This window comes from Pipistrellus hanaki (genome assembly GCF_964339955.1).
Source record: "Pipistrellus hanaki genome assembly, chromosome: 7".
Lineage (NCBI taxonomy): Eukaryota > Metazoa > Chordata > Mammalia > Chiroptera > Vespertilionidae > Pipistrellus > Pipistrellus hanaki.
Genome location: NC_140509.1, coordinates 74,280,268 through 74,305,366, shown reverse-complemented (window position 1 = coordinate 74,305,366; position 25,099 = coordinate 74,280,268). Strand labels below are relative to the sequence as shown.

The 25,099-nt window shown below is 41.5% G+C and overlaps 1 protein-coding gene and 1 pseudogene across 12 annotated transcripts in view; one reads left to right on the top strand and one right to left on the bottom strand.

Annotated features, from left to right (window-relative positions):
* Positions 1–25,099, bottom strand: part of LOC311626040 (eukaryotic translation initiation factor 5-like) — a 426,341-nt pseudogene that overhangs the window by 152,499 nt on the left and 248,743 nt on the right. The gene's annotated exons all lie outside the window — the stretch shown is intronic.
* Positions 1–25,099, top strand: part of TPD52L1 (TPD52 like 1) — a 55,183-nt gene that overhangs the window by 10,423 nt on the left and 19,661 nt on the right. For 5 of the 11 annotated variants that reach the window (XM_084889684.1, XM_084889678.1, XM_084889677.1 and 2 more), the window contains exon 2: positions 23,066–23,181. In XM_084889684.1, coding sequence (XP_084745810.1) covers positions 23,066–23,181 — 116 coding nt within the window. Of the gene's footprint in view, positions 1–18,141; positions 18,222–23,065; positions 23,182–25,099 lie in introns of those variants that run through there. The other 6 variants (XM_084889676.1, XM_084889681.1, XM_084889682.1 and 3 more) reach the window with 2 other exon arrangements.

The window sequence follows — 25,099 nt, the reverse complement described above, 5'->3', positions numbered from 1 at the left end:
CACACACACTGTGGGGATTAAGAATGCAAGGAATGCTATTTTTGAGACTTTATACCAATCACTATATTATAAACAACGAGAGCAGCCGAAAAGACAAATTCCCCCTTTTTGAGGAATTTTCAATCGAATCAGTCCTTGTACAATAAACAGGAATGAAGGAAAAAAGGAATGAAAAGAGGGATAGAGGCATATTTGGAAAGCAGCAATATGGCGCATGCTGAATAGTGGGGCATCCAGAAGGTCCAGGGTGGCCCAGGTTGGCCCAGAATTGGACAGGAGAACCAGACGGAGGGGTGAGCTTGGAAACAGGTCTTATAGTTAGAAATGATAGGATAGGAATATTGGAAAGACATATCGGTAGATGAAGAGTGCCCAGTGAATGGCCTTGATTAGAAGCACATGTTGATGTTCCTGATATTTCTCCATATGACTCCACTGAAAGATCTTAAGGGAAGTGCTTTTAACAAAGACAAGGAACCAAACACCACTGGATTGTATGAGAATAAAACATTTATAAAATCTGTGAAAGGTGGCTACAGAACAACACGACAAGGATCAAGGTTTAACCATCTTTTTCCTGCAAAGCCAATCTCTAGCAATTTGACACTCAGATATTGATTAAATGTAAATAAATGATGATAGTAATTGGGAATATGTAAGATAAGATCTATATAAAGATCTTTAATAGAGAAAAGGAAAGACACACTGAAAGGGAAACTTTGTCTAAAACCAAAAGTATGTAATAATTGTTATCCTAGTAAAAGCTGTGCGTTCTAATGGGGAGAGTAAAACTTGGGGCCCAATTACAGAGGACAGAATCCACCCCCCTGTTCTAAACAGGGAGGCATTCCAGAGCCATGTTAAATGGCCACAGACTCACTGTATGGCTGAAGTGGAAGACTCTGGACTAAGCTTTCAAGATCAACTCTTACAGCTACTCCCCAGAACGGGAGCACCTCATTGCTGCTGCCATGACTACTATTCAGAAGCATTTGGGATCAGGCCACTCCTTCGGGACCTGCCTTGTCACCAAGCTGCTGCACCTGCGGTTGGCTGCAGAACTGTGCTACCCCTGCTCCTGTTTGCAGCAGCTCAACGAATGGGTCACACCATGAAGCTGGGGAGCAGAGTGGGGGAGGAGGGGCCTGGAGACCTCCCGACAGAAAGCTGATGCCTTCAAGTCTGTGCTTAGCTTTGGGAACATCGGAGGTGGTTGAAGTGCAGCCTCTAGCTGCCACGGCTGCTTCTGACTGACCTAACCCAAGCCTCACGGGCCTCTGGCTCCGAGGAAGCCAGCCTCACGGGGGCTTGGCAGTGGAGACAGATGTAGGGGAAGACGATGTAAAAATAATGTTTCTGGAAGGAAGAAATCATTGGTGTTTCATTTGTATAAGAGAGTAAACATTTGATTTGTGATTGATTATTAGCATTAGGCATTTTGTTTTCAGAATATTTTAATACACATATTTGTGAAGGGAAGGCAACAGCTTATAGAATTGAAAAGAGTGGTAGAACTTTTAAATTAACAAGAAAAAGATAAGAATGGGTAGAAATTCTACCAAGCCAGAAAAATGGTAAAGAGAAAAAAAAGGAGTAAGCTAAATTAAAAATATAAAATAAGTCAAATATACTGTTGTTACATTAAAATATAAAAGGTACAAATACCCCTACATAAAAGGAGAGACAGTTGGCCTAAAAATAAAAACATAAGAAATATACTTAACTTTTTTGAGGTTGAGGGAACACAGAGATAAGCAAAAATACTCAAGGCAAAGAGCAAAGTAAAACGTGAAGAACAATAATTAAATTAGTAAGAAAGCATAAAACTGTAGAAAGAGGCACAGTTTGTAAAGCCATAAAATTCTATGCCCAATTAGCATACCAACTAGAAATCCATAATCAAAAGCTACCACAATTGCAGGAGAACAGTTAAATAATTCAGTATACTGGTGTATTTTACTGAGTAAATAGTAGGTAATTCCCTGTTTCCCCCAAAATAAGACAGTGTCTTATATTAATTTTTGCTCCCAAAGATGTGCTAGGTCTTATTTTCAGGGGATGTCTTATTTTTCCATGAAGAAGAATATGGTACACATTTATTGTTAAATGAAAATAAAGGAAATTTATTACCTGTATACGGTACGGTAGTACGGTAGTTGTGAACACAAACCAGACAAACTGTGAGTCCTACAGTATCAAGAATTTACTCATTTATTCAATGACAATCATGTCATCCTCTGAAACATCATCATAACAATCCAGTTCCTGAATTTCCTGGTGAATTTCTTGTGACTCCATTTCTTTCAGAATCAGTGGACAAATCTCTCATGTTTAGCCGTCGGGGGGGGGGGGGGGTTTGCTAATTTTCGGGGTGATGCCTTATATTTTACTCAGAAGGAAACCTGCAAGTAGGTCTTATTTTTGGAGCATATCTTATTTTCGGGGAAACACGGTAGGTAAAGATAGAAAAGCCCTGAATCGCCGAAACTGGTTTGGCTCAGTGGTAGAGCGTTGGTCTGCAGACTGAAAGGTCCCAGGTTCAATTCCAGTCAAGGGCATGTACCTTGGTTGTGGGCACATCCCCGGTAGGGGGTGTGCAAGAAGCAGCTGGTCAATGTTTCTCTCTCATCAACGTTTCTAGCTCTATATCTCTCTCCCTTCCTCTTTGTAAAAAAATCAATAAAATATATTTTTTTAAAAAGCCTTGAATCATCTAATTAAATGGAATTAACAGGATATATTTTAAAACCTTATATAGATATTAATTTTCTTACCCTAACTCCATTGGTGCCATGAAGCACTTAGAAAAATGAGTGAAATACTTGGTCTAAAGAATACCGTAAAACATTCAGAAGAGCTTTTATAGACCAAATTCTTTAACTATTGTGCAACAATATTAGAAAGAAATATTAAAATATAACTGAAAATATTTAGCAACTTGGAAATTAAGAAACATGCTTGGGTCAGATGTAAAGTAAAAATGATAATTCTGAAGTATCTAGAAAATAATGAAAGAACCCTCTAAAATATGAGACACAGAGTAGTTATAAATCATACAAGTTAAAAATAAGAAACTAGAAAAAAATACACTACAATAAGAGAGAATTTTAAAAGATGGAAGCAGAAATTAGTAAAATAAAAAACAGCAACCAGAAAAGTAGCAGAAAGGATAAATAAATTCAAAAGTTCATTTTAGGAAAGATACAAAGTCCTTGTGAACCTATTTCTGGAAAAAAGAGAGCAAAGAAGGAAAGAAAACTAAAATATTGAAGAAATCTTAGAAGCTGGAAAATCCCATGTACAACCTTTTGGAAAATAGGTTGTAAACATGGAGCAGGGATCTGTATACGTTTTCTATAAAGGACCATACAGCAAATATTTTAAGTTTTGTGGGTCAAATAGTCTCTGTCACACTCTATTCTGTCACTAAAGCTTGAAGGACCCATAAAAACAGACATCATAAAAACAAATGGGCATGTCCATGATCCAATAAAACTTTATTTACAAAAATAGACAGGGCCAGATTTGTCCTGTAGGCCAGATTTTCTGACCTCCTGAACTAGAGAAAGCATAGCAAAATATAAACTACCAAAAGTGATCCAAGAAGAATATAAAACTTCAGTAGATGAATTAACTATATTTAATGTAATGTCATTTAAAGTCCCAACAAAGATATTTTGGAATTGGATAAAATGCATGTAGAGTAATCTACAGAAAAATAAATGAGACTAGACAAGGCATTGTGGTAAAGGATGACTTACAATTGTACCATTTGGCACATCCTGTATATGTAGTATGAATTCTGAAGTAAGAGCAGCAAGATACAGAAGCGTATATAAATATGACATTTTTGTCAAACAGTGGCAAAAAAGCATGTGCATATATAATCATGTGTGTACATGGGCACACACACACACTGCCAAAAAAATAAGCAATGTCTTGTGTTATCTTAACTCTAAAAACTGGCAAATGCACTTTTGTTTTTATACCTCCTTATGTGCCAAGGTTTTTAATGGTGTTGAAGAACAAAGGGAAGGGGGGTAGAGGCGGGGAATAAGGGGACACTTCACATTTAAGAATAATTATTGGAGATCTGGTTTTGGCGGTTTCTAGTGAGAAAGTGTCCAGGTTCTATGGCATCATCTATTGAATAAGGTATCCCACAGTTATCCAAGCATATTGCTCATTTTGCTAACATTAGGTTTCGGAACAAGCTACCGTAGCTGGGAAAACCAATGACCCCAGTGGAAACTGTACCTCTCGCCTCTGTTTAAACAGCTGCATCAACTTGTTATCCGGTGGAAAGGCACGTTTGCATTTGTCAGTGGATCTGTCTTCATGTGCTGTTGATTCTTCCTTCCACAGCTGTGTTCTGAGTAGAGCTAAAAGTGGCCTCATCCCATTGATATATGTAAAATAAGGACTATAGCTGAAACCAAAATTCATGAGACATTGCTTGCCCTTACTATGTGCATTTCTAATAATTTCTACTCTATTCTAGTCTTATTTCATTAAAAAAAAATGCTGGTCAGAGCCCATTAAGTTGACTTACTGACCCATTCAATGGGTAGTGATCTGCAGTTTGAAAAAAAAAAAAATACCACATCAAAAGACTCCTATCAAAACTGCATACATGGCATTCCATCGTCAGAAGATTTCCACTGTGCTGGCAAGGTCAAACCCAGACGTAGGCATGTTTTCTTTTATTTAGTTCATGCCAATAAGGCCAGTTCATGTGGCAGACATCCTGACAGCAGGTTCCTTAAGGTAGTTTAGAGTCGTAGGCAAAGCACTGTGATACTTTTAGAGAATTAGCTTAAACTGGGAGCACATACAACGTTTTTCCTCTGTGGTTGGTACCTTAGGTAATGATTGTTTCCCAACAGTTGGGACTGCCATGGGTAGTCTGGTCATCTTGGTATAAATAGAAGGCATCTCAGTTGATTTCACCTCTGCCCTAAGCATTCTTGGATTATCTTTCCCACATAGACTTGAAAATCATATACCCACGTTGGAAAAAAAAAAAAAAGAAAAAAAAAGACTTCCTATAGCAAACTAAAGAACAATGAAGTACATTCTTTTATAATAAGTACCCCAGTTGGGCAAACTGCTAAATTAATTCTTCTTAAGATCAATGATACATTTCATTCCAATTCAGGATCTGTGTGGGTCATAAGCTCAGAGGTGGTTGGTGTGTAGGCTCTTAAAGTGAAAGTATTTGAAAACATGACTTAGGGTTTGACCACAAAAGAAAATGATGTATCTAACTGGATTTGGGAATAAAGAATTTCAAAAAAAAGACTAAAATGGACTCTGCCTATGGCATCCTTTGTAGTATACCCTATGTAAGATGTGTATTAAAAGGCATTTAAAAAAATATTCATTAGGAAAGAAAGGCTCTCATAGCCTGCCATTCACCTTATTATTTGATCTAACTTTCCGCCCTGGTGATTAACTTCGGTGCCTTTGATGTGGTGTTGTCAAAAGCTAGTTCCTCACATGGGAAAGAGCAGAGGAGGAGGACTGGCAACCTCTCTCTCCTTGGTATTTTTCCATAAGACTTTTCACCAGCCCCATTGCTTATTTCCTCTTTACTCTGAAGTGTTTCCAAATCTGATATCATGGGAGCTTAATTTTATTTCCTTTCCACATGAATATTTGAAATAAATTGAGACGTTTCCCCTCAAGGTATTTAATAAGCAGCACAGAAAGAAGAATGCACAGTGAAAGCAGTAGCAACAATAGCTTCCAGTTGACAAGACACCTGACAAGAAGAGGGTGCTGAGATGGGGGAAGTAAAATTATAGGTACCCCTAAAATCCACCTTCCCATGTCTCCACCCCCCCCACCCCCCCACCCCCCACTTGCTATTGATAGAATAGTCTCTGCCAACATTACAGTATTGGGAGTTAGGATGGAAAGGAAGTATAGGTTGAGCTTCCTGCTCTTAAGGTATTTGCCTTTTTCTGTAGCTGAAAACAGTGAACCTTAAAGTAACCGGAAGTGCCAGATTGGAAGGCATTTCTATGAACGATAGTGGCCATACTTTTAAACCATCAGCTGTGACTCTGTGACTGGCGAGAATTAATATGCTTTTCTTAGTTTGTAGGAGTGTCATAAAAATAAGACACCTAATTTGTCCCAAATGAAGCAGACTGCAGCCTCTGGGGCTCTGTTTTCAGAATTAAGACCTAGGTTGTTCTCTCTGAAAACAGCATGAAAGTAGGTGGCTGGGAGTCATTGCAACAACCAAACTGATGGCAGGAAACCAGTGGGACCAAGGGCCATCGTCATTTCATCAGCATGCCTTAGACTTTTAAAGAATACTCAATATACTCTCTTTTGCTATACCAAGGAAATATGATGCAATATCTGCCCCCCCCCCTTTTTTTTTGTATCTATATTTGACTATAGGGACTTACACTGAGTGGCCAGATTATTATGATCTCTGAATGCAGAATAATCTGGGCCACTCAGTGTATAGCCTATATAATAAAAGGCTAATATGCAAATTGTCCTCTCAACCAGGAGCTCGAACAGCAGGCAGGCTGGCCAACCACCCATGTCCCCTCCCCCTGGCCAGGCTGGCTGGACCCCATCCATGCACTGGACCTCTAATGCGCGCGCGTGCAAACACACATACACACACACACACACACACACACACACACACACACACACAATCTGAGTGGCCAGATTATTATGCGTTCGGAGATCATAACAATCTGGCCACTCAGTGTATTTACAGCATAGGATGTTATGTGGAATCTTAATTCAGCTGTCTCCCAAAGCAGAACTAACATTTCCTTTTAGAGGGAATGATGCCTTGCTGACCTTGGGGTTTTTTGTTGTTTTGGTGTGTGTGTATGTGTTTGGTTATTTTGTTCAAATGGCATTTTCCCCGTCTCTGTATTTCGGTCGTCATCCTGGCCTCATTTCCCAGTGGGCGATGCGGCAGAGGAACAGTTTGTCCTTGGACGCTTGCTTCTCGCCCGTGGTCCACGCGCTGGCTGTGTTTCCCTGAGCGCAGACAGGAGCTTTTCCACGCTTCTCTTCTGAAAGGAGAGAGAGACCAAATGTCCTTTTCTAGGTTCCATGGAAATAATGGGTTTAATTTGTTTTCCCTTAATTTCGAAAGGATAACAATGTATTCAAAATTGAGTGAATGGTATTCTTTCTCCTAACTGAACGGGTGCAGAGGAGCCCACCCACTATTGGCTGGCACATAATAGATGAGGAGAATAGCGAGGTTTCCCATTTGCTTGGCTATTCTCACATGTTGTTTGTCAAAATAGGGAAGCAGAGTGCGTATGTTCTGAGTATTAGACCAAACATGCTCTGAGGGGAGAGAGCTCTGAATAGAGGAGGAAATTAACAACTATGGGACCTCTCACAGTCCTCAGCGGCCTTCAGGTACCTGTGTTTGCTCTCTTGCTCTGTTCATTGGACAGCAGCATACCTTGTCATGATGAGCTATTATTTTTTAAAACAAGGTAAGTTCAAGAAAAATGAAAAAGGGTCAATATATACACGTTATAATGGCACGTGGAACCCGAAATTCTAAAGGCAAAATCGAAGTACCATCATAAAAGAGTTGAACAAAATTATTCACGAAGAACCCGACATAGCTACTACATAGCCACCGGCTTTCCTGATGGCTTCTGTAGCTGTGCTGTCAGGGAGAACGCTGTCCAGTTATCACGGTTCCCCGGGGCCTTCGGTGTATGAGACTGCCGGGAGGGGCTGAGGATGGCTTTGATCCCAAGTGGAAGTTCTTCTTTGCCTGGTGAACCTGGCTAGCACTCAGGACACCATTTAGCTCTAAGCATATATATGACTGCCCAGCTTCATGGCTAAGGAAATAAGCATCAAGTTTCCCCCACTTTGTTAGTTTGCTGAGTCCACTTTTCTGAGTGTTCATGAAGAGCCTAGAGAGGAAAGATAATATTAGCTGTGACAGCAAACACTGCCGCCGATTGCTTTGGTGGTGGGCCTGCTCCTGCCCCTACCCCTCACTCCCATAGGACTCGCCTCCCTCATGCTCTGCCCTGACTCCCACAGCCCCCTTACCATGAAGCTAGGCCTGAGTGGGGCCACTCCAGTGGGAGCTGGACCTGTACCACGTATCCCACCTGGTTTCTTGAAAGGCTTGATTAGCATCCATGCCCTCCATGGGAAGCATATATAATATAAAAACCCAGTGGCCCTAACACCTTAATGACCAAAGACCTGTGTGGGTGGGCAGGGCTACACACACAGGTGGGCAGGGCAGCAATTTCACGTGCTGAGCTTCTAGTTTAATTATAAGGGCACTGCCAGTGCAGTTCAGTTCTACCTGGCTGGTTGTTTACAGTAATTGCTGCCGCCATCTATTCATTATCCCTGTGTTCGACTTTGGACCCAACAGTTTATGTAATTTAATCTCACTTAATCCTCCAAACAACTGTGTGAGATAGTTACTGTGACTTTTTTTTCCTATTTTACAGAAGAGGAAAGGGAAACTAAGAGAAGCTCCATGAGATGGCCAGGATCACTCAGCTAATCATTGTGTTGCTAGGACTAGACCCAGGCCCTTCTTCCCACCAAAGGCCGTATTCTCCATTATACTGTGATTCTCAGTGTACTGGGAGGTGTATGGCAGAAGGATTTGGGGCATTTTATTCCACTGCTGTGTTTACATCACCTTTTTTCATTTCCCTCCTCCCCTCCTTTTCCCTGTCCTGTCTGATTTGCTTTCCTGGTGAGGTGGAGTAGTGGGGGGCATGTCTGTCCTCCTCACTACTGATGGCCACCGCTACACGGAGTCACTGTTTCTCAGGGGGTGCCACCGCAGCCCCCAGGTGTACAGTGATAGAAAAGTACTGAAGGAGGGCTGACAAATCCCCACGCCATTTTTCAAGGACTTCCTCCTGTGTGTGGAGGTTTCAGGCGGCACACACCACGGCAGAGTGCTAAGGAAAGATGCAACACGGCTCCTATCTGTATTAAAAGCACATGTATATTAAAATAGGAAACGTATATAAAATACATATGCACATAGAAGACATGCAGATGCAGAAACACATATTCATGAAGAACATAGACCCCTTGAAAGGAGATTGTGCATGTCGTCCCCCTCTTCCCGGCCCGGCATCAGCATGAGCAGGTGCAAAGCTGTTAGCAGTCCACTCTGCAGCAGCTCTTCCCCAAGCCTTCCGAGGGAGCTGGGGCTATGGGGACAAAGGCTGTGCCAGGCCTTCAGGAGCCCCCCATCCAAAGGGCTTTTGTTTTCCTGGAAGGTACCAGGACAGTTCAATGTATAGGTCACTTTTTTTAGTTGGTCAGGAGTTAGAGAATTCTGTGGAACAGTTTTCTGAAAAGTAAGCAAAATAGAACAAAGCAAACAGCTAATACAAGGCCCCGTGGTGCCTGTTAGTCCTGAAGAGGCTGGCGGGGACCACCTTGGATTTCAAGCTTGTTTACTCAATTATAGGATTAAGTGTGACTTGTTAGTTTCCCTTGGCAACTTCTAGTTTACAATGAATTATAAATGGCAGTTGACAGCAGGGAAAGATCTGGAAGAAACACCAGCTCTCCCTTCTCAGCATTTCTCAGCGTTTGTTTAAAGCTGTTTAAAGCCCCGGAGTCATCAGTGCGGTACATTACAGCATCAGAAAAGTAATGTTTTCTTCAAAGTACATCTCTTAGTCCATGATTCCTCAGCTCAAAAACCTTCTGTGCTTCTCTGTACTACCTCCTTTCTCCTTCCCAGGAGAAAAGCCTAACCCCAGATAATGGAGCAACTATCCATCCTTTGATCATACTTGAACTTTCTTGGTTCTGAGAGTCTGCCAATGCTCTTCCCTTAGAGATCTCCCTCCCTATCTCTCTCTACCCGTTGAAAATCTCTTATTTTGTAAGTCCAAAATCAAACAGCATCTCTAGGAAGACCTTTGGGATTTGCTATTGGAATTACACTTTCTTTATTTGCATGGTTTAGACCTCAAATAAAGCATTTAAGTCCATTCTTTCTTGATTTGTAGTTAGCTGGGTACATTGAGGATATTCTGTTTTTTGAGGATAAGCATGCCCTGCATTTCTGTGACACCCTTCAACGAGAGAAAGATTTGGTGTAAAATGCATAATTGTTAGTAATTTAAGTAAATTTCAGGTCTATGGGACAGACACTTGTGTGGAATTCCCTGATAATACTGGACAAACAGTATTCCCATCTTCTGGTGCTTTGACCAACACGTGCATCTTTGGATCCTTTAATGTTTTAACCTAGAACTTTTGAACTAGCTATTACCTCTCCTTGAAAATCTTTTTTATTTTTTTTATTTTTATTCTTTATTGATTAGAGTATTACATATGTCTTCTTTTTCCCGGCCCCCCAGCACATGCCCTCAACACCCTCCTCCGCCCCCAGTGTCTGTGTCCATTGGTTATGCTTATATGCATGCATACAAGTCCTTTGGCTGATCTCTTACCTCTCTCCTCCCAGCCTCCCCTGCCTTCCCTCTGAGGTTTGATGGTCTGTTCGATGCTTCTCTGTCTCTGGATCTATTTTTGTTCATCAGTTTATGATGTTCATTATATTTCACAAATGAGTGAGATCATTTGATATTTATCTTTTTCTGACTGGCTTATTTTGCTTAGCATAAAGAAAAATCTCTTTTCTTTTGGAGTTTGACATGGTACCACTTACATCATATATATTCTTTACAATGGCGGGTTTTCAACATTAGCTGCCCATCAGTGTCACCTGTAGGTCTTAAAAAACACAGATGTAGATGAAACCTGTTTGCCTCAGTGGATAGAGCGTCGGCCTATGGACTGAAAGGTCCCGGGTTCGATTCCTGTCAAGGGCATGTGCCTTGGTTGTGGGCACATCCCCAGTAGAGGGTGTGCAAGAGGCAGCTGATCGATGATTCTCTTTCATCGATGTTTCTAACTCTCTATCCCTCTCTTTCTTCCTCTCTGTAAAAAATCAATAAAATAAACACCTTGTTTAAAAAAACAACAACAAAACAAACAAACAAACAAAAAAACACACAGATGTACAAGGTTGACCTCAAAGATTCCAACTCAGCTAGCCTGGAATGATGCTCTTACATTTGGCTCAGTGAATCATCCAAAGCTCAGGAAAACAAGGAAAGATAAGCTATCCATAGCTTCCAAAGTTGTGGTTCCTTTTAAGACTTTCTGTGTTCTATTTTAAATATTCACCTCATATCCTTAATCCTTATGACTGTCACAGAGATAATAAGGAGATCAAACATGAACTTAGATTAGCCACAGAAACATCTGCGGCAGTTCCAAAGTTTTAATTGTTGTTTCAGTCATGTCAGAGCCTAATTACAGTTTTAAGGTATAAATAAGTTTTGGTATGCTGTCCTACAAATAGGGGAAATGTAAATAATTATCAACTAGGCTCTGTCTCAATGCACTGCTAACCACCACCAAGTTATTTTTAAGAAATATACCACATACATAGTTATTTTTCTGTTAGTTTAAAGTACGTGATAATAAATAACTTGAAATAAAAGATTATTTATCTATAATATGTCTTTGGTGTTCATCTGATTCCACTTAAATTGTACAATAGATTTCCATGAAAATAGAACTTTCCTTTCCCCCTCATATTCGTGTACATATTTGATATCATATTTCATTCTTTTAAAAAATATATATATTTTATTGATTTTCATAGAGAGGAAGAGAGAGAGAGATAGAGAGTTAGAAACATCGATGAGAGAGAATTATTGATCAGCTGCCTCTTGCACACTCCCTACTGGGAATGTGCTTGCAACCCAGGTACATGCCCTTGACCAGAATTGAACCTGGGACCCTTCAGTCCGCTGGCTGATGCTCTATCCACTGAGCCAAACCGCTTTCGGCTCAGATTTCATTCTTTACTCACCGCCTCCCTCTCACATGGAATCCAAACAGATTTCTAGGTATGACTGGCTGTCCCCCTCATGTTAAGTAGGAGGCACAGAGGTGAGAATGAATGAGAATCCTGCTCAGAGCCACCTCCCCAGTTAGCGGCAGACCCGGCATTGCAATTCATCTCAAAGGCGTAGTCACATTTCTAAATGACCAGAAAAACAAAAACCAGCAACCTTAAAACTGTTCCTGAGCTCTCTGGCCAACTCTGTGCTTTCAATCAGAATAATCATGTGGTGACTCTCCCACGGGGGCTCTCCAGAAAAGATGTCCCCAACCTTTTCCAGACCACCAGGAGCTGCATTAAATTTATCATCTGAAAATATTCCCAAAACAGACTCCAAATCATGCTTGCTGAAATGGCCCCCCCCCCCCCCCCCCCCCCCCCCCCGCTCCCGCTTACTGCTCGCTGGGAGAAGGGTTGTGCCCTTTTCCTTTTAACACACCCTCCCTCCTGGTGTGAAATCTCTCGAGATGTCCTTTTCCAGGATAATTTTTTTTTTTTTTTTTTTTATCTGTTCCCTTCATAATCTCTAAGCAAATAGTTCTCAACCACACATGTCCCCAGTCAACCCCATTCAGTCCAGAGTGGGGCTGACTCAAGTTCACTAGCTCAGAAATGCATGAAGTGTAACTTTCCTTGTTCTCCCACAGCTCATTTCCGTGTCCATTTTGAGTTCTTTTTCTACCAGGGAGGATCTTAGAGAAATGTGTGTCCCCCAAAGCAGGAGACACTCCCCTCTCACTCCCTGCCTGGCCCGGAAGTGTGTGAGGTTTCAGAATTCTTAAGAGGCAGAATAGTTGCCATGAATTTTTTTTTTAAGCAAAATCTATTTTCCATTATAATTTAGAATATGATTAAGGTACTAATTAAGTAGGAAAACTTGCTATTTCTAAAATAACATATCATTTGATATTTCCTTGAAGGTAAGCCACACTTCAGAAACAAGGGTGCCTCTCAGGTAAGGTGGACCCCAGAAGATTAGTGCTGCTTGCCAAGTTGCTTGCTTGTCCTTTAAGTGTAGGGCTGAGGATCCAGATCAGCAGCAGGAACTATAAGCCAGCGAATGTACGTATTGGAGGTGGAAGACTCCAAAGGGAATTGAAGCTCACTGAGCCTCAGGGGCGAGGGGTTGCATCAGCTGTTTTCTAAGAGTCTCAAAGAGGCATGTGGGCCTCCACTGCCCAAAACAGCAGAGTCCCTGGTGACTCCATAAGAAGGAAAATGAAAGGAGGAGGTAGGGAAGGTCCCAACAGAGTGTGGTCAACAGCAGCTCACTCCTGGAGTTCACAGGTGTCGGCCGGGCGGACTCCTCTGGGCAGGGCGATCAGTCAGCCTGGGGACCTCTGAGTGAGCCTGGAGCTCCCATGAAAGGAGCAGAGGCTGGGGTCCGAGAAGGTCACCACTGTCAAAGCCCTACCAGGAACTGGGATTATATCCGGGCCTCAAGCCAGGACTCTGGCTCTCTGACTAACATGTGATCTTGAACGCTGTTTGGCTCTCTTAGAGGAGAAGGGGCCCAAGGCCTGTCTGCCTTCAGGGATAGAAGAGAGGATCTGTGGTTCATTTCCGGTGGGTCCCGATGAGAGCAGGAGCAGCTCAGCCACTGGAGGCTATGCAGTGCTTTAGACCCTGATGGGCAGTTTGAGTCTCCTGTGCCTACTGTACTCCCTGTGTCTTGCGGGGCATTTAAAACCGACCGTGGCAGGGTTAAGTGATTTTTCACTGCTTCACTGGAGATGGAAAAACTGGGAAGTTCCCCTCCTTTACTTTCCATCTCTGTTCACTTGCATGGCTTCTCCAGTCCTATCCTTGCACACACATGCATGGAGGCACGGGGCAAGGGTTTGTGTTTATAAACACATTATCTCCAAACTGGGAGATAATGAAGCATGCCACTTGAATATAGAAAAAGCAAGGGTCCCAGCTTGACCTCTCTCTCTCTGAACATCAATTTTCTCATCTATAAATTAGGGAGAGTTATACCTACCCATGTGAATTCATGTGCATGTAACTCCTGGCCTAGTGGACAGAGTCAGCGCGTGCACAGAGCCGTAATTGTGGGTGTGGAGCTGGCTCTGGGAGCAGAGCTTCCCCGCTGGGTCTCAGCTGGGTGCTGTTTGTCCTACAGGGGACCCTGGACAATGTTTGGAGACATTTTTAATGGTCACACCTAGAGGGAAGAGGACTGCTGGTATCTGGCTGTTAGAGGCCCTATGTCCTACTAGACATCCCACAATGCTCAGTTCACAACAAAGGGTCCCGTGCCCAAATGCCAGTAGCTCCCAGGCTGAGAGACCGATCTGGCTAAGTCATCATAGCAAAGAGGGATAAGGCTGGTTTCCCTTCATCCTTAGGAAAAAGAGCGTGTTAAATACTGTCAACGTGCTAACATCACTGGCTCATCTGGCACCGAAGGAGATAAAGAGCCCAGAGATGCTAGACACTGCTGTGGAACTCAGTCCAATTCTAGTGAAATAGAACTTTTCCTTGATTCTAAAAGGAAAGTTAATGGTGTTTTTTTGTGTGTGTGTGTGTTTTTTTTTTCATTTAAATAAGCAAGTCTAACTACTCAACTAGTTTATTGCACTATGAATTATAGGATCTAAGGCTAGGTTTTGTAGATTTTAATTTTTACCAATAATACAGCCTAAAATTTTTGATAGGTTCGTATGATTTACTAAATTATTGCTGATATTTGCATGACACCAAGAAAAAGGTCACTTGTTAAGTTCTGCCCATAAAGTGTTATTTCAAGTCAAATGAAACTGTAAAGAAAAAAGAAGATATTTAGGTTTATCTTGCCTTAAATAGAATTGAGTGCTTACATCACAAAATATTGGAAACCAGATGTTGATAAAATTTTTACAATGACTTCATGCATAAAAACACTTGGGAGTCACAGGGCAGTTTTTAAAGCTCAGCTTTCACAGCATTTCCACCCTGTTCCATTGTTAGGTGAAGTCACCTCAGTGGGCGGGTCCTCACCCAGCTGCCTGGGCTGGGTGCCCTGGCACACAAGACAGAGCCAGCAGTCATTGCCACGTTCTCATGTTGCTTGTCCACGTTACACTTGTGACACCTCTTTAAAAGAAACATACTTTAAACAATAAAATAAAATTTAAAAAATTAAAAATAATAATTAATAGAAAATAATAAAAGGAACATGCAATTTTGAAAGCCAATGATTATTATGAAAGCCCTTCTTTCCATCACCTCATTTGCAGACCTTCATGTTTTAGCTTTGTTTGCCAACTAGGAAGGATTTTAAAGGAGAACTTGGGCCCCTTCCTGTGTTGATGCAGGAAGCGTAGCCTGCCATAAATTCCATTAATAAATTATTATGGTAGTTTGACCTTCTGCTTTTAAAAAACAGTTCTAAATTTCAGTCATTTGTTTAAAATGTGTTGAAAGTTGACTAGCCACAGATTTAAATATATATATTTTTTGAAAAACTTTCCATCCAAAATACCAGAAATGTTTTCAGAAAATAGAGCCAAAAGATGTGCAATAATCCAACATGACCTAAATTTTAAATGTGCTTCAGTAGTCATTTACCTCCAGAATGAGCAAAGGCCCTGGGTCTGCACGTGTGGGACACTCCAGCAACTGCTGGTGACTTCTGGTTACAGGTTCATGGATGGCATCTTTTTGCTGGGTTCTCACCTGGTAGAAGGGGTGAGAGAGCTCTTTGGAGCCTCTTATAAGGGCACTAATCCCACTCATGGGGACTACACCCTCCTGACCTAACCACCTCCTGAAGACCCCACCTCCTCATAGCATCACATTGAGGATTGTGATTTCAACATATGTATCTGGGGAGACACAAAATTCAGTCCACTGCACACATGCTTGTTGTAACCAGCCAAGTATTACAGAGGTATGTAAAAGAGAGTTCATCTTTTCTTTATCCAATCTCACTCCCTGGCAGTGACCTGCATTCACCATTTGGTATGTATCTTTTCTCACCTTTCTCAGTGCTCATACAAACACCCGGGCATTCCTGTTCACATAGAAGGTATTTTTGTGAAGCAGAGTGCTGTGTGCTGATTTTAATCCCAAGAGAGCCGAACACTGTGTATCAGGCCCAAGGGAGGAAGCCACACACTGCTGTGTATTGGTATTGGGGTTGTCAAGGAAACGACAGTCAAGCAGAGGATGGAACAAGGACAGAGCAAGATCAGCTTCAATACTGGACATCAGTCCCTCATGGCTAGCAGGGCACTCCCCCCACTCCCCACACACACACACCTCTGCTTCCTTAGCTGCAGACTGGGCAATTAGCCTATGGATACCTTCTCCTTTCTACCACCATCAACAATGCAGGGGAAAGGACTCCATCCCTTACTCCTCCTCATTGGAATCTGAGACACTGAAAGGTGGGGGTGTGCCTGAGGGCCATGGACACCCATGCTTAAGCAGTGAACAAGAGCACATATGAGCCTGGTATCTGGAAAGATACTCCCTCCCAAGGGCACAGGCTCAATGGACTCTGTATCTCCGGTAGGACGTGTGACAGGCCAAGGCCCGTCCTTGTTTAGCGAAGTGGGAGTCCAAAGGCTGCATGCACGAGACTGCCTTTCCCTACAGTGTTTGCTCCTCCCTCTAAATGGATCATGTGCAAACACTACTCAGCAACCTGCTTTTCACATTTGACAATATACAATGAACATTCCTTCTGGTCATTATTTCTAATAACTCAAAAATAGCACAGTGGGTACGCTGTACTTGTTTCATTTGTTCCCTTACTAATGGGCATCCAGGTTGTTTTTTCTTAATTTTTTTAAAATATGTTTTTATTGATTTCAGAAAGGAAGGGAGATGAAGAGAGAGATAGAAACATCAATGATGAGAGAGAATCATTGGTCACCTTCTGCACGCTCCCCACTGGGGATCAAGCCCACAACCCTGACTGGGGAATTGAACCTTCTGGTCCATAAGTTGATGCTCAACCACTGAGCCATGCTGGCCAAGCGCAACCAGGTTTTTATAATTGGCTACTATTGTCAACAATACTGTAGCAAATACCTAAAACCTATCTTCTTAGATAATCTTTTTTCTTCTGTAAGATTGATTCTCAAAAGCCTTTCAACCAGCTATCATAGCCCAGAAGCCAGCGGTATGTTAGAGGACCTATTTCTCCTGAACTCGCCCTAAAGGATAGCCCAGTACTTTGTAAAGCCCTGTGAGCATGACTGAGAATGAGAATATAGCTCCTCCTACATAGCTGACCGTAGACACAGATCTGTGTGTCTCTGACTGCTGGATATCTCAGGACAACTCACCAAATGAATGAATGGAAATCCAGTTCTCAAGTGTAATTGTATAAGGAGAAGGAGAATGGAAGGAGGAGAAACAAAAGGGATATCTATCTTTCTTTCTTTCTTTCTTTCTTTCTTTCTTTCTTTCTTTCTTTCTTTCTTTTTTAATGAGTGTTACTTTTTCATAATGAATTTGAATTTAGAATAATTTATTACTCTGGAATTTTCTTAGTGATACATGTGAGACTGTCTCCAGTCTTGCTGAAGGCAGAAATCTAAGTCTGGGTGTTAAATTCTGAGATTTATCTTTTGTCATATTTGGCTTCCTTTCCTAAGTACCTGAAGAGATAAGTTGAATATATGTGTGAGTGTATTGGGGAGGGGAGGGAAGGGGAGATGAGGGTGGAGATGCAGGAAAAAAGGATGACCTAAAGGTTAAAGTGGTGAGCCTACCTATGGTTTGTCTATACACATTCCTGGAATAGTTTTATTTTTCTCATGTGATGCAGGTGTTTACTCAGAAAAGGAAGTTCCCAGAGTCTATGCATTAGGAACATGAGCTATTTTTGGTTTTCCCTAACTATTTGTTTGGTGTTCTTTATTTAAATGTGTGCCTGCTGTGTTGTTATATCTTTGTTTTGGGATCATTGTGGCCTGAGTTGCTGTTTTATGCAGTTGCATCTGTTTTCTAAGTGTGTCAAACTGTGCCTTTCAAGGTTAACAAATAGTGATTTAAAATGGGAAGAATATCCCAAATGCCTAAATCTTATATTTGAAGCTGAGGAGATTTGTGATAAATATTTTGCATCTTTTAATTGAAAATTAACCTCCGTGGTTTTGAGGGTAGTCACTGACACTCTCATGACCAGCAGAAGCCATTGGTGTGGGTGAGGTCACATGACCTCATGAGAGGTATAAAAGCTCAGGTCTGAGCAGCTCACTCTTTGATTGTGACTGGAGTTGGTCCCACTGGAGTGAAGTTCAGAAGCAACTCCTGGAGGAGCACATTTACCACATCATCTGTAAGAAACGTAAGCTTCTCTATTTCTGGCTTTCATTTTTTTAAAAAAAACCACCAAAACAAACCTGTGTTTCCTTTACTTGTTCCCTTGACTTACTTATAAAACAATTTTTAAAAAATGTTTCTACAGTGTTGACAGTTAACTAAAATCAGTCTTCCCAATGCTTACCAAATAATCTTTTGCTGTTCATTTAGCTCCTCAAGTAGATTTTATTCTGAGGTTGTAAAAAGCACAGAAATCGCCATACGTTATTTGATCTACTTGGCAAGTCAGTCTCCCTGGAGATTGGTTAGTAGAGACTGTCATCTAAGAGGCTCATTATTGCAGTGTGAACCGTGAAACAACCCGCAGGAAATGATATGAATTTAAGCTTCATATCTTTTCAGTATGCAGCCTACCAGAGGATGCCGGCCTGAATGGCCAGCTGGTCTTACACAGTGATTAAAGTTGTGTATTAATGCAATGTTAGTTTCTGTAGCTAGCCCAGTAAAATTATGTCCTGAAGCAAGCCACTCCCATGGCCCTGGGCGGTGCCACCATCACCTTCAGGCAAGCAGGTCCTATCCATCCATTGCCCTAATCCCTACAGCTCTCAATGCTTTCAGGAGCACCTTTATGCCATGAGTTTTTTCTTTAGACACTAGAGTCAATTTTAATTGGCATCTACTTGAATTGTCACCTAGGCAGAGTTTTTTGTTTTTTTTTAAATTGAAAGATGGATTATACGAATTTAATCTAACCCCCTACAATCTCAGAAGGATCTTCTGATAAAATATTTAGTAAAAAGCATAAAATCTTTCTTTATTCACCTGTTTAGTGCACACTCAAGCTGAGTATTACACAGATGTGACTTATTTTTTTTAGCTACATTATTAAATGAAACCAAAGCTTTAGAAAACAGGGCTATTAATAGTGGTGACTCATGTATTCATGTTTTTAGAAGGACAATAAGCTTCTGCAGGACAGTGTTAGAAATATTTTTTCATAAAGTTGTTTAGCTATAATTATAGTAATAGTATTATGTGTACTAATGCAATTTATAATGCAAGTCATAATGTAACTTATACATATATAATATTTAGTAGTGATATATAGTAATATGGATAGAGAGCAAAAAAGTCAACACTTTAGATCAATTTAAGACACACAGCATACTACTTATTATTCTAGTAGTTGGCAACTTGGTAGGATTCTTAGAAGGGAGACTGAGGAGGAAGTGGTGGAGGCTTTTGAGAGTGATGAAGAGGCATAAAAGCATAGGGTTGACTAGAAACATGACTGAGAGACACTGCGTATGTTAGACGGGCTGGTTTCAAAGTGTGGTGGGAAAATCATAGGCAGGCTAATTGGAATCATCACTTGAATGCTAGCATACAAACTTTCAAATTTAGGCTGGAAGTGACTCCATCCACCGAATCTGTTTTGAACTGAGTTTTGACATGATGAAAGTAATATGTTCAAAATATTGATTTGGGTGTTGTGTAGGCTGGGTAGTGGGGAGATTGCAAGCAAGGAAATAAGATTTAACTAAGATTTCAGTAGTGTGAGTGTGTAGTGATAAAACCCAAATCACTGTCATAGCAATGAAAATTAAAAAGGGTAGACAATTATGACAGATAACAAAAGGATAAAGAAAGGACATCAAGAAGACTTCACAGTTTAATTTTCTGTGGTTGGGGACTAATCCGGTAAACATTAGTTGAGCAACTCCTATTTAAGAGAGTTTAGGAGATGTAGACTTACAATTAGTCTGCCTATGTACATTTCCTATGTACATATTCAATACAAGTTATTGCAAATGAATGAAAAGCTGTTCATTAATGAAGGTCCATAAGAAATAATATTTAATTTTTGTGTGGTAGGTTTAGGAAACGTGTAGAATGAATTCTAATAAGGAAATTTGTTTTATAACTTTAATTTCCACCCTCCTAGAATTAGCATGTATAAAATCGAGTGCACTTACAGATAATCGTAAATCCAACATTAATGAGATTAGCCCAATAGTTTTACCCTTGAGGAATAAATGAAGATATTTTGAAATTTTATATTTGCCTGAAGTTATTTTTACAAAATGTCACGAAGAAACTATAGTTAAGTAATAAATATCACAGTCTTAAATTTATTATTTAAAACATAGTGAATTTATATTTAAGCTAGTTTATTGCATCCTTTCTTTTATGAAGTCCTGGGATAATTTTGTATTCTTTTTGCAATTATATGCTTTTCTTCCTTTGCTTGGTTATACAGATAGATTTATTTTGTTAATTTCTTAATATGGTTCTCATATACCTACCTGCAAGCTTATTTTTCTCTTTAAAGGAAATTCTGGCCTAGCCAGTGTGGCTCAGTGGTTGAGCATCGACCTATGAATCAGTAGGTCACAGTTCAATTCCGGTTAGGCAACATGCCCATCTTTCAGGCTTGATCCCCAATGTGGGCTGTGCAGAAGGCAGCCTGTCAATGATTCTTTTTCGTCATTGATGCTTCTATCTGTCCCTCTCCCTTCCTCTATGAAATCAATAAAAATATTTTATTTCTGTAACTTCTATATATGTCTCAACAGTGCAAAATATGGCCACTCATCTGACATTATAGTTTGTAATCATTTTAACTCACAGCTGTCTGTACGGTTTCAGTCGTATGCATGAAGCCATGACCTAATCCATTGGAGTGCTGGCAGGGTGCATCAGCAGTGTGCTTGGGTCCTCATCACCAAGGCTGGGACCAGCTGCAGTGACTTCCCAGTTGGATCTGGTTCAGTGTGGGGCCTCATGTAGCACCACATGGGAGGCTGAAATGAGCCACCACTGGCCGATTGCAGGTAGAGTGAAAGCACGAACATGGTAGCCTTTGACAAGTGTTCTAAGACAGTCTTGCTTCCAACAATGTCACCTCGCCGATGGAGAGGCACAGTTCCTACCCTGGAGTCAGACCTGTGGCTCTCTGTTACCTTCGTTAACCCTCATGTTTTATTGCATAAAAATGGAAGTAAAACGGCTGTCTTGAAGTGCAAACTACTCCTATGGTGGGACGGCAACATTTATTGACACTACGTCTTGGTGTACACACATGGTCTCCATTTTTAAAAAACCTATACCTGATCTGGGTATGGGCCCTTAGGCTTTGGGAAGTGGGGAAGAAAAATAGGCCTAGTTCATTCTAGTGCAATAATTTAATAAAAGAAACAAAACAAACAAAAAACCCCTTTATTTATTTATTTATTTAAAATATATTTGATTGAGTTTTCACAGAGAGGAAGAGAGAGAGGGATAGAGAGCCAGAAACATTGATCAGCTGCCTTCTGCACACCTCCTACTGGGGATGTGCCCGCAACCAAGGTACATGCCCTTGACCGAAATCGAACCCGGGACCCTTTAGTTCGCAGGCCGACACTCTATCCACTGAGCCAAAAATCAAACACACAACCCTTTAAATAATACCCATTTTCTCAGTGAGAGTACCTCCTAGCTCAGGTGTCTTCTTTGTCAGCGCCCCCTTTCCCTTGCCCTGGCTATGGTGGTATCAGTATATGGAAGCAGGAAGGGCCCATGTAGTGCCTCCTGTTCTCTGCTGCTCTTCCAGATGCTGGCATTTCTGCAGATATGCCTCTTGATGTTGTTGTCTTCCTCTGCTGAGTTTGGGCCTAGTAGCCCTTCCAAGCTGATTCAGCCTCATGTGGCTTTCTTTGGTGAGAAATTTTCTCTACCTGGCCAGGACCTGTAACCCCAGCGTCTGCTGCAGGGGCACCAACCTGTTGCCAAGGTGGCAGGATTCTCCCTGAGTACTGTGGGGAGTTCTGGAGCCCGTGTGTGGCTAACTGACTGCAGTGGGGGAAGTATGATAAACACCAAGGACCAATTTTGGCAACCACCCAGCACCTGGCTGGTTTACAGGCATTTGGTGTGGGATGGCCTGAGTGATATTTTTTTCTAGAGCTCAGAAAGGAAATTGGGGCAGCCTTTCTGTACCAGTCAGGGACCAAGAGAGAAACAGATGGATGGCATTCTCCAAAGGGGTGCCCGAGTCAGGAGAGTTTAATGAAGGGACTATTCGAAGATGGGAAGACTTAAGAGAAACCAAGAGGGGATGTTGAAGCTCCTCAGAACTAATCAATGGAACAATATCCTCGTGAGGATAATTAAATAAATAAAAATAAGTGTAGCCATTAAAAATAGAGAGAGAGAGTGAGGCCAGCTTCAGAAGAACTTTGCAGATTGGGCCATATTTATACTCTTTAAGTAGAATGATTTTGTAGAATAATTATTTACCTTCTTCTTTTGACTTTTAACAAACTATATTTTAACTGTTTTATTGAATAATAATATTAAATATACAAAACTATTTACAAAATATCTTGGAAAATACAGAAAATACTTGTGCACAGTGTCCCGGAAATGGATCTACTCTCATTAACTCCACAAATCTGTCCTCTAGGTTCCCACATTCTTTCCCTCTTCTTCCCCCTCTCTGCCCCTGCCACCTCAGAGCAAACCACGGTCCTGAATGCTTTATCATCGCCTTGCTTTCCTTCATAAATCTATTCTTACACAGTACTTTATTTAGTTTTGCAACTTCGTGTAAGTGGAGCCGTACTCTGTGAGCTTCTGTAACTTGTTTTTGTTTTGTTTTTCCACTTAGAATCTTGTTCCCAAGTTTCATTCATATGACCACATCAGCAAACTTATCACAGTATTATTTGCTATATTTTCCTTCACCTTTCTCACCAACTCCTCTCCCCTCCCCTCTGACAACCATCTTCTTGGTCTGTTTCTATGAATCTGTTTTTGGTTTGTCTTATTTGTTCGTTCACTTAAAAAAAAAAAAGTGTTATGTTTTATCCATCTTGCCTGAAGGTCTGTTGGAGGCCGAACCACTGCGAGGAAGAGATGAAGACGCAGTAGCCAGCGCTGACTTCTCTAGCATGCTCTCTGACGAGGAGAGAGAAGAGCTAAAGGCAGAACTAGTTCAGGTATGTTTAGGAATCTTATTGTTCCTGTGTCTATCTCTGGATCTTGAGAGTTACTATTACTTTTATATAAGTCCCATATTACAATTGTTTTATTACACTCAGTAAAACTTGATAAATGATGTACTGCAAGATGATTTATTTGGGGGGTATTTTTTTGGGGGGGGTATTTTGTGATGCTACTGGTCCATTATTTGTTGGTTACAGTACAAAAATGGATGGTTATGCTGCTTAAGCAACAACGATAATTAGCATCTCCTACTCTTTTTTTTTTTTTAAATATATTTTATTGATTTTTCACAGAGAGGAAGAGAGAGGGATAGAGAGTTAGAAACATCGATGAGAGAGAATCATCGATCAGCTGCCTCTTGCACACCCCCTACTGGGGATGCGCCCGCAACCAAGGTACATGCCCTTGACCGGAATCGAACCCGGGTCCTTTCATTCCCCAGGCCGACGCTCTATCCACTGAGCCAAACCGGTCCTGGCATCTCCTACTCTTTTAGTATCACAGAACCATGGGGATAATAAACCACTTACAAACCTGGTGGAATTCCTTCAAGACCCTGCAAGTACAAGCTGCTTTTTAAGAGCAGTTTTTGTTTTAGGTCAGCAACGTAGCTCAACAAACGCTTTGAAATGATTTAGTTGTCATAAAAAAAAAAGTCAATCACAGAGCAACTGGATTTATTGAGTTGTGCTCTTTTGCAGAAGAATAAAGCTCGGGATAGAGAGGAAAGCTGTGCGGGCTGTAGGCTTCCTTAGATCGCGGGTAGTTGTTGGGACATTGGGACTTAGAGGCGAGGAGGATGCCTGGCTCACTGTGAATGCAACTCTCTGTTCACGAATTTTGTTTGCAGCACCTACTAACCCTTGAACACTTGGCTAAGGAGCGGTTGGTTGCATTACAGAAGCAAAGGACACAGGGAGCTTCCAAGTACAATGGGCAGCAGGGGAGAGGGGTGAAGCCAGCATCCCCTCCCCATTCTGAATCCCTGGCTCTGAGGGCAGGAAGCTCCTGGTCCATCAGGAAGCAAGGCTTTCACCCCTGGCTCCGGCCCCTTTTGTAGCCTGGGGACAGAGCCCCGAGCTCCACCGTTCCCTCAGCCCCTTGTCCGCGGCAGACTCCTCAAGCTCTCAGGCCCTGAGAGTGTGTGTTCGTGACAGTCCATAATCACACTGAAGATTTTTCAGGTGCTTTCCCAAGACACACCCTAAAATAACTTCATAAAAATCAGCTTATTCCTCTGGCACAGCTGAAGTTATTTTTGTAAGCACAGCACCTCCAATCAAAGAGCCTGCTTCTTTGGCTGGGTTTGTCTGTGGCCACTGATCCGGAACCACTCCGTTGACTTCAGCCCGGCCACGCATTCCGGAGTGCACGGGCCACAGTCAGCCTTCACTGAGTGAGCATGCAGCTCCACGTTTCCTTTAGGCCTGAATTCTGTTCACGACCTGCTCATGTCTGTGGTGGTGTCCAAAGGGTATGGTCCGTAGGCCAGTGTAAGTTAACCGATTCCATGCTAAATTTTAACTCCTTCATAGAACAGTCCAGGTTTAAGTTCACATGCAACCTCTGTGACAGACCAGCTTTTAGAAAATGACTTGATTTTTTCTAGGTTCTGGGATTCTGTCAATGCATTTTTTTTTTTTTTTTTTTGCACATTCTGTGTTTTCTTAATGTTCAACAGTGAGTATGGACTACTTTTATAATCAAGAAATGGTTGCCCTGACCGGTTTGGCTCAGTGGATAGAGCATAATTATGCCTGTGGACTGAAGGGCCCCAGGTTGGATTCCAGTCAAGGGCATGTACCTTGGTTGTGGGCACATCCCCAGTAGGGGGTGTGCAGGAGGCAGCTGATTGATGTTTCTCTCTCATCGATGTTTCTAACTCTCTATCCCTTTCTTCCCCTCGGGTAA